At 38.5% G+C, this 10,130-nt stretch overlaps 1 protein-coding gene across 1 annotated transcript; it reads left to right on the top strand.

The window, feature by feature from the left end:
- The first annotated feature begins 4,402 nt into the window (after nucleotides 1-4,402).
- LOC121979201 (LEAF RUST 10 DISEASE-RESISTANCE LOCUS RECEPTOR-LIKE PROTEIN KINASE-like 1.5) lies at nucleotides 4,403-6,938 on the top strand. The gene has a single exon (XM_042531142.1). The coding sequence runs from the start codon at nucleotides 4,534-4,536 to the stop codon at nucleotides 6,451-6,453; it is 1,920 nt and encodes a 639-aa protein (XP_042387076.1). The 5' UTR covers nucleotides 4,403-4,533; the 3' UTR covers nucleotides 6,454-6,938.
- Nucleotides 6,939-10,130: the final 3,192 nt, after the last annotated feature.

Here is a 10,130-nt window from a genome sequence, read left to right as displayed (position 1 = left end):
GTATTATTTCCAAAAATAACTAGTATGATGCGGAAAGGAAAAATACTAGTTATACCTTTTAGAAAGACCTCTTGATCTTCTACCGTATTCCTCTTCTAACCTCGGACGTTGTGTGGGCAACGATCTTCCAAGATGAGGACCACCTAGCACCTTCTTCTTCTTCCTTCAAGTTTCGGCCAAGCACCAAAAATCCAAGGATGAAGAACTTTTTCCACCAACCAAGCTCCAAGGGATACAAGCTTTCTCTCCTTCTTCTTCTTCTTCTCCAACTAGTATCCGGCCACCACAAAAGCTCCAAGAAATGGAAGAGTTTCGGCCACCACAAAGAGGAAGAGAGGGAGAGAGGATGGCCGGCCACAGCACCAAGGAAAAGAGGGAGAGAATAATAGAAGTTGTATCTCTTGAAGGCACCCCCAACCCCCTCTTTTATATTCCTTAGCTTTGGTAAATAAGGAAATTTAATTACAATAAAATTTCCTTAACTTTCCTTGACAACAATTAATTAAGAAAAATTAAATAAAATTTCCTAATCAATTTCATCATGGCCGGCCACCTCAATAGGAGCAAACAAGGCAATTTCAATCAACAATTAAAATTCCTTATTTGTCTTCAGAAATTTAAAAAAATAAAATTTTCCTTTAAAATCCGTTCATGGTTGATAAAAAGAAATTTTTATAATTTTAATTTTTCTACATGTGAATAATTTATAAAAAATAAAAATAAATTATCTTTCCAATCTACAAATAAGGAAAGAGATCTAATCTCTTTCTTTAATCTTTTGTAGATCCTTTTAAAAGAGATATTTTAATTTTTAATCTCTCCAACAAATTATATCTTTCACATAAGAAATATTTAAAATTAAAATCCCTTTTAATTTAATGGGGGCCGGCCACCTAAGCTTGGGTTCAAGCTAGGGCTGGCCGGCCCTAGCTTGAACCACAAGCTAGCTTGGCCGGCCCCCTTATCATGGGTATGAAGGTGGGTATAGGTGGGTATAGTACTCTATAAATAAGAGGCTACGATAGGGACCGAGAGGAGGAATTGGTTTTGGTCTCCCGATACAATTAAGCATCCCGTGTTCGCCCCGAACACACAACTTAATTTTATCAATAATAATTCATTCCACTAGAGAACTATTATTGAACTACCGCACCAATCCCAAATTATATTTTTGGGCTCCTTCTTATTATGAGTGTGTTAGTCTCCCTGTATTTAAGATGTCGAATGTCCACTAATTAAGTGAGTTACTGACAACTCATTTAATTAATATCTTAATCCAAGAATAGTACCACTCAACCTTATCGTCATGTCGGACTAAGTCCACCTGCAAGGTTTAGCATGATAATCCTTATGAGCTCATCTTGGGGACATTATCAACCTAGATTACTAGGATACAGTTTCCTTCTATAATCAACAACACACACTATAAGTGATATCATTTCCCAACTTATCGGGCTTATTGATTTATCGAACTAAATCTCACCCATTGATAAATTAAAGAAATAAATATCAAATATATGTGTTTGTTATTATATTAGGATTAAGAGCACACACTTCCATAATAACTGAGATATTTGTTTCTTTATAAAATCAGTATAAAAGAAACAACCTCAAATGGTCCTACTCAATACACTCTAAGTGTACTAGTGTAATTATATAGTTAAGATAAACTAATTCCTAATTACACTACGACCTACCAATGGTTTGCTCCTTTACATTTTGGTCGTGAGCTACTATTTATAATTTATAAGGTACTGATAACATCATCTTCTGTATGTGGCACTACATACTATGTTATCTACAATATAAATTAATTGAACAACTACAACTAGTTGTAGACAATTTGACCAAATGTGATTCTTTATTCAAAATAAATGTTTACAAAAGCTTAGGCTTTTAGTATACACTCTAACAATGAGATCATATTAGAGTGTTGTGTTTGCTCGAGCTGCTGCCCAAAACAAGCCTAAACCTGACCTCCTGCCAGTATCTATTACCTTATTGCAAGACATGTGGTGGCAACAAAAACCATGATGGGCGATAGGATAGACTTTTCTAACTGCTGATATAATGCCGTGATATCTATCTGATACTATAGTCATTGACTCTGGATCAACATCAAAGAATCTTTTCGTATGATCCAAAAACCACTCCCATGCAGACCCACATTCAACTTCAGCGATTCCAAAGGCTACTGGGAGGACATTGTCATCAGCATCAATTGATGTAGCCATCAACAACACACCCGGATATTTGCCTCTTAGGTATGTGGCATCGATTTCAATCAATTTACGAAGATAAGACCTTAATAGTCTTCTACAAGCTCCAAAACCCCAAAAACAACATTGGAACTGATTATCCCCATTCCTGTGTAGTGCCACATAGCTTTCAAGATCCCTGACTCTTAACTCACGTAGATATAGTGGAAGATTTCTATATGCTTGGTCATAATCTTCAACAACTTTCTTCATCGCTTTCTCTCGAGTTATGTATGCTTTTCTGTATGATATGGTCACTCCAAACCTAGCTTTTATATCTACTATAATCATACTTGGCTTGTATTGTTCATTAGCAAGAAATTGCTCTTCAACAAAAGAAGCTGCAAAGGATGAAGAGCATGCTTGATGATCAGCACTTTCCCTAATGGTGCCACATTGGTGTTCCTTTATATATTTCGAAACAATGAACTCTACATCCCCCGGGCAACTACTCTCCATTTACATGGTTGATTGAAGCAGACAACTTTTACTTTATTTTTACGAGTGTCGACTGGGTTATATCTCATATGTTTAACCATGGCATGCTTCACAAGTGCATTCTTGAACTCTTGTCAAGACGGAAAAATCTGTCCAACAAAAAATTCATGCTCATCTGTTGCCTCTTCAATTGGCCTATGGAGCAATCGAGAATTTAGAATATATGGATCATCAGTTATTGGGAACTCCTCCTCTAAGTCATTGTACTGCTCTGGAGATATTTCATATTGTCCAATCTGTATATCATCAGCTAAGAATTCTTGTGCATCTGTATTACATTGCAATTCCTCTCCAATTTGGTTATAATACCCTTCCTCCTCCCTCCAAGTAGGCTTAAAGTAAACATCAAGTGTTGTACAAGGATTCAGAACTTCATTTTCTTGAATACTAGCTTCTTCATTTAGATCAAATGTTAAATTACTGCTTCTATTTTTTTTTGTGTTAGGCACACAACTATACTGCGAAGATGATGGAATATTTATTCTGGATAGTTCTCCTACATTAGCTCCATGTCCAATGCTAGAATTTGTATCAAGTGTATTCCATATCTCAGAGAGAATTTCTTCAGTTATATGATCGTCCCTGATAAATAAATTCCAAACTAATTTAGTAAATTTGCAACTACATAATCAAGTGTTGTCGTTAATTTGTAATTTTGCTCAATTGAAACCTCTAGGAAGGGTTGAGCGAGGAAAAGATCTATATGATGTAAAATCAAACTTTTAACCAAAGATCACGTTGGGCCTGATATCGATGATATCAGGCACGCGTTGGGCCTGATATCGATGATATCAGACCCCTACTGAAGTAGACAATTCTTGTAAACTAGGACCACCACTGACTAAACCCTAAATAAAAATTGGTTAGCCAAACTTAATTATCAACCGTAGAAACTAACAAGACTTAAATCGATTAAGTATTCTATTTCATCATATTATAGGTGTTGTTGAATATTTATTCCCCACACAACCAAAATAAACCATAAGAACCATTTTTCCCACCACCCTTTGCTACAATACTGTAATTTTTATTTACCATCACTACCCTAATTTACAGTAATAAATCTATACATACATGTCTAAATTTTTAAATGTATTCTTCTACTAATTTCCCTCTTGCAAGAAGTTTGTCCTTCTCGGCTGACGTTTTTAACTGCAATTGTCCTTTGGTTTCCTTTTAAAACTCTTACGCCAATATCCCGAAAACCTAACTGGTCTATTGTAATTCCGCCAACCAACACGAGCAGTAATGGCAAGTGCAGGGTTCATATTTCTTTCGTGTTTATAACACCACGCAGAGGGATGGAGGGAGAGAGACGGTGAGATGACGTGCATCCGAACCACAAATTATTTTTCAATTCGATTTGTGCCTTGGATGCTTGGAAAATGGTGATTGAAAAACGTGGTTGCCAAGTAGTCAGAGGGATAATCTGGGAATTAAATTTGTTAAACTGCGTCCTTTGGTAAATATCAATCTATGATGTATCTTTTGGTAAATATAATATCCCAGTAACGCTCTTTGATAAATTATCGAAAAAATATTATAGGATATAATAAAAAGTAAATATTCGAATTTAATAAAGTATTTTATTTTAATTCTAAATTCTGTATTTTAAATAAAAACAGTGATATGAATAGATTACAGCTCCAACGTGTGCCCTTACGTCTTCCTTGAACCTTCACGTGATGCTGTTGTCTTTGCCTTTGCTTCTCCCCTCGTCTCGAACACCTGTTGTGCTTCCCCCGACGCCGCCGCCTCCTCCGCTTCAGATCTCGCTATGACTTTCTTTAGTCTTCTCGCCATCCTCTCCCTTTCCCTCGTCGCTGCCGCCGCCGCCGCGGCAGAGCTCCGCACCTCGCCGCCTCCTCCTCCTCCTCCTCCTCCTCCCGGAGACGGGAGGAAAGCCCAACCGTGCTCGCCCTTATCGTCGATGACGCACCACTTCCGTTACGATTCCTCCCTCGGCTGCGGGAATTCCTGCTTTCAAATCAAGTGCTCCGGCAACAACTCCGCTCTCTCGATCAACTCCGGCACCTTCCTCCTCCTCGGTCTCCACCGCAATGCCTCCCTCCTTCTTTCTCTTCCTCTCCCGCCCTCCGACTCATCCACTTGCCCCTCCCTCCCTAACGCCTCCCTCGACTTCTCCGGATCCCCCTTCCTCCCTTCACGGGACGTCTGCCGCCACCTCGCCGCTCTCGGCACTTGCGGTTCCGCACTCCCCTCCCATTTCTCCTCTTCTCCCTGCCGCCGCTCCTCCTGGGAGACTCGACTCCTTTCGCACCCTGAACTCCTTTTTCGCGTCTGTCCCCGCGTGGCGCCTTCCAGATCCCCCTCTCCTTCCGCTGCCAGAGCTTGCCACGCCGGCGAAGACGTCGCCTTTGCCATCTCCGAATTCCTTGCCCGAGGTTTCGTTGTCGAATGGAACTCTTCCACTCACCCCCACCCTTATTTGGCCAAATGCTCCTCCTGCAACAGTTCGGCCACCGAAACCTGCGGTTTCAACGGCTCAGCTTCTGACAAGCCTTTCCTTTGTTTCCCCACCGCTGAAAATCTCGGCCGCTCTGGCTCCCCCGCCTCCAGACGCTTGCTTCCGATCACGGCTTTCCTCTTTTCCGTCGCGTGCGTCTTCCTACTCTTCATTTCTTTATGGGCAGCCACAGTCTCGTTCCGCCGCCGCTGTCGTTGGGGCGACCATGGCTCCGATCCCATGACCGATTTCCTACTGCGGCACCACATCCAGCAGCCGATCTACTCCTATGAGCAGCTCCGTGCCTCCACCAACGGCTTCGACCCCCGCCGCAAGATTGGCGACGGTGGGTTTGGATCCGTTTACCTCGCCCACCTCAACGACGGCCGCGTCGCCGCCGTGAAGAGGCTTCACCGCCACCATCCTCCCGCCGCGGCGACGAAGTCCTTCTGCAACGAAATCCTCATCCTCTCCTCTCTGCGCCACCCCAACCTCGTTCGCCTCCATGGCTACTGCTGCGATCCGCGCGGTCTTCTCCTGGTTTACGACTACGTTCCCAACGGGACCTTGGCCGACCACCTTCACTGCTCGCGCAGCCCCTACAGCAAGCCCCGCACACTCCCGTGGGCTGTCCGCCTCGACATCGCCCTGCAGACTGCCGCCGCCATCGAGTACCTCCACTTCTCTCTCAAGCCTCCTGTCGTCCACCGTGACATCACCTCGACGAACATCTTCGTGGAGAGGGACATGAGGGTCAAAGTGGGGGACTTCGGCCTCTCCAGGCTTCTAACCCTTTCGGAACCCTCTTCGTCATTGGGGCGACCCGCTGAGTACGTCTGCTGCACAGGGCCGCAGGGTACGCCGGGATACCTCGACCCCGAGTATCACCGGTCGTTTCGGCTCACTGAAAAGAGCGATGTATATAGCTTCGGGGTGGTGCTACTGGAACTTGTAACAGGTTTGAAGGCAGTGGACGTGAGTCGGCACAGGAGCGAAATGGCGCTGGTTGACATGGTGGTGTCGAAGATCCATATGGGGGCACTGCACCAAGTGGTGGATCCGGTGCTGCTGGAGGAGGGGAAGGAGGTAATGGCAATGGCAGAGGCGGTAGTGGAGCTCGCATTCAGGTGCGTTGCAGGTGACAAGGATGACAGACCTGATGCGAGGGAGTTGGTGGAGGAGCTCAAAAGAATCCGCAGTAAGATTGTTGATCCTCCTAAAGCAACCTGATCCTGTGAACAATGTGACAAATGTGTTGTCTTCTACACATTTTCTCATTGCAATCTTAAACAATAAACATGCAGCAAAATTGAGATTGCTATTAGGAGCTTGGATTTAGCTGTTCTTTTCATAGGAGCTTCAGCTTGCCCTTTGTTCCCTTACGAACATATGACTACTACTGATCAGATCTCATAGTCATGTTTTTGGATGATAAAGAAGAACAGTTCCTATTTAATGTTGGAATGGAGGTAGATGCTGATGACAATTGGACAATGACAATGAGATGCAAATAGTGTGCTTTGCAAGGTATGCACTGCATTTCCATCTGTTTACGGGCACACAACCGTATTGACATTACACACTGTCTTGTCGACTCATGGTTTAGCTGGTATAATTTTCTTGAGTCTATCTTTAGTATGAAAATCTACACTAGACACTAGTACTGTAAGTTTGAAAGTTTCTTATGAAAACATATTCTATTCAACATCTTCCAATGATAATGGCTAATTTATGGGTTCCAAAGTAAACAAGGAACACTGTGTTCTTCAAATATAGCTACAAGGCCTAAACCCCAAACAGCAAATTGGCATAACTAATGTTCATGGCATGGAGGTTAATTTACATCATGAAATGCAGTAAGTTTGAAATGCAAATCTGGTTTAGGTTTTCCTTTCTTAATATTCCATTGCTCTTCTAATGTTTATCCAATTCGACACTTCCAATTTTGAACATGGTTGAGATAGAGCTTTGCCTTTGCTATATTTTGCATATGTATGTGTTTTAAAGCAGCTACTGCTTGTCCATGTAATTGTTTACTTCTTTCTGTGTTTCGTTTGTATGTCTTGCTTATGTTTCTATATATATAAAGAAGGGCCACAATAATAGGGTTATATCCTAATATTTCATTGCTCTTCTAATGCTTATCCAATCTGACACTTCCAATTTTGAACATGTTTGGGATGGAGCATTGCCTTCACTATGTGTTGTATTTGTAATTGTTTTAATGCAGCAACTGCTTGTCCATGTAATTGTTTACCTCTTTCTGTGTGTAGTTTGTATGTCTTGCTATATATATATATATAAAGAATGGGGACAATAATATCAAACTATATCATCGGGTTATATCCAAATCAGATGCCGAAGTTTGCTTAAGACACCTTCGGAGAAACCCCCAAATTTACCTTTGAAGCACTTCGATTGCAACAGAGCTGTACCCCAAATCATATTTTCTCCAGAACATTGATTCAGAGGCAAAAGTTTGGATTCTTTTCCTTGAAGCCTTGAAAGAAAAATGAGGATTTGTTTGGGTGCTTTTGATCTAGAAGGCCTTAAAAATAAAAAAACCTAATTCATATTAATTGCACTGAGGTTATGGTACCTATTAACATCCTATTCTTATGACTGCCATTGCCTGTCTGGTTTGTTCAATTGGAAAACTTGATGGACTTTCTATGTTATTGTGTTAGTGTAGGCTTCTTGTCCTTTTAGGCCTTCTTGTTGCTTCTTGTTTGATTGTGCATTTTCCCGTATTTGTTCTCTTTTAAGTTGAACTGTTACAGAAACATTGTTTCATTCATTCAAAGATGTTGCAAATGCATCTAACTATTTGCTTAGTATGTCTTTGCTTGTCCAGTTTGTGAGGTTTTAGTTTTGGAAATCATTCATTTGATAGTCTTATGCCAAGTGAACTTCATGCTGAACTATGTTATTGTCAGTTCTTTACGTTCTAGTTCTAACCTTCGTGTTCAAAAGAGTTACTTTCCACTTTAGTTGCATTCTACACTTGTGAGTTATATTATATTTTTATTATATATATGTATATATATATAATTTCAACATAGCTACAATAGTATTAAAACGATTTTAATAAAATTTAAAACGATATTAATTAAATTTGAACAATTTTAACTTATTAATCATGAGTTTTGTAATATAATAATATTTTATATATAATAATTTTGATTAAATTAAAATAAATTTAATATATTTTATTGTTGTCATGAAATAAGAGTACTATTTTCTATAGAGAAAAAAAATAGAGTAGGATGTTTTTTTAATAATAATAAAAATAAGAGGCCCAATAAGCTTCTTTTATAGATTACCTTTCCTCTTTGTTTTTCCCCTATACAAGTTCTTAAAATTCCACTTTTATAAATGTTTTTTTAAAAGGGCCATCCTAATCTATCACTCTTTTGAATCATCATATTCTCTTTTATTGGATTCACAACTCTTTTATTCCAATGTTCAAAATCAATTAATAAAAAAACAAAACTAGCATCCCATGCAAAAAATTGTTAGCTTGGCTAATTACTTCGTAAACTGATGCAAAAAAAAAAAACTTGATGTGAAGTGTTTTTTTTTATATATTTTGATGAAGGAAGATAAATTAGGTATTGAGTGGAAAAACAAATGAGACAAAGTCATTGACGGTGAGAAGTAAAACACCCATCATCATCACTTTTTCTACAAAAATCCCGGGTCTTCATGTGGTTGATTATACAGTCATTTTTAAAAAGGTAAATCATTAAATCAAATAAGTCATCATATTTAGGATATTTCTACCATGAGAATCAACCCTTCAAAGTAGTTCTATAAAAGTCACATCAATGAGATGAAGCCATTGAGGATGAAAAGCAAGATACATTGTTTTAGCTAAAGCTATTCTGGATTTTACTTCCCCCCATTTTTCTTTATCATTATTATCTCATGTAATATTATATGTCCCAAGGACAATAGTCTTATCTTTACTTTCCTAATATATTTTTTTAATGTTTTTTATTTTGAAGTTGTTCTTTTTTGTTATATATATTAAAAGAAAAATTACCAAACAGGAGTTATCTTTAAACCCAACTTCTAAGGAACCCTATTGTTTTTCAAAATATTACAAACAAGTCTCATGCCCCTTATTCTTTTTCGTCATCACTTACAAGTTACAATTTATCGGACAAATTTTATTCGACAACAAAATATTGACTATATATATGGCTACAATATTTAAACTTGACACAATACACATGTTTCCCAAATCATTGGAGAACCTTAATGGGCCATTTTTCGTGCATGCATCCAACCAATCTTCTCCTTTTTGCCTCCTTGTTTACCTTCTTGATCAATTGAAAAAAAATAAACAAATAACCCTAGAGCTTCCCTCTTGTCTCAAATCTCCCTCATGTTGGAGCCTTAAATCTCCCTTTAACATTTTAAATTGGAGATAGATATTACTTGAGGAACGGTACATGTTTGTCTCACAAAAGTTAATGGTCGTAAAGATAACCAGTGTGGTGTACTCAAAAGAAATAATAATAAAAGAATTAAAATTTAAATTCTAAATAAGACAAATAATTTTAAAATTTATTTTTTAGTTTGTATTAGATATTTACTAATCAAACTGATTAATCTTAGAATAATTGATCCAGTTCTATGAAAATTTTCTTCCCACTACCAGGATAAATCAGGAGTTCTCATGAAAATCTATTCACGACAACATTCTTATATTTATTTTTCATCGGAGAAATTTTTTTATTTTTTTAGTTGGTACTAAATATTTAATTCTTTAAATTGATTACTTTATTTTTTTTATATAATGTATACAAGGTGTTCTTGATTTATTTAAATTAATAGGTAAATTAGTTGAGACACACATGTCTTATAAAAAATATGAAAAGTAAAGTCCTTAGATTTGGTTT

This window comes from Zingiber officinale, chromosome 1B (assembly GCF_018446385.1).
Source record: "Zingiber officinale cultivar Zhangliang chromosome 1B, Zo_v1.1, whole genome shotgun sequence".
Classification (NCBI taxonomy): domain Eukaryota; kingdom Viridiplantae; phylum Streptophyta; class Magnoliopsida; order Zingiberales; family Zingiberaceae; genus Zingiber; species Zingiber officinale.
The sequence above is the reverse complement of the archived record's forward strand: the minus strand, read 5'-3'. Positions and strand labels throughout refer to the sequence as shown.

Bases quoted from the DNA above. Each gene is read 5' to 3' on its own strand.
- LOC121979201 (XM_042531142.1), top strand. From the start codon at position 4,534: ATGACTTTCTTTAGTCTTCTCGCCATCCTCTCCCTTTCCCTCGTCGCT.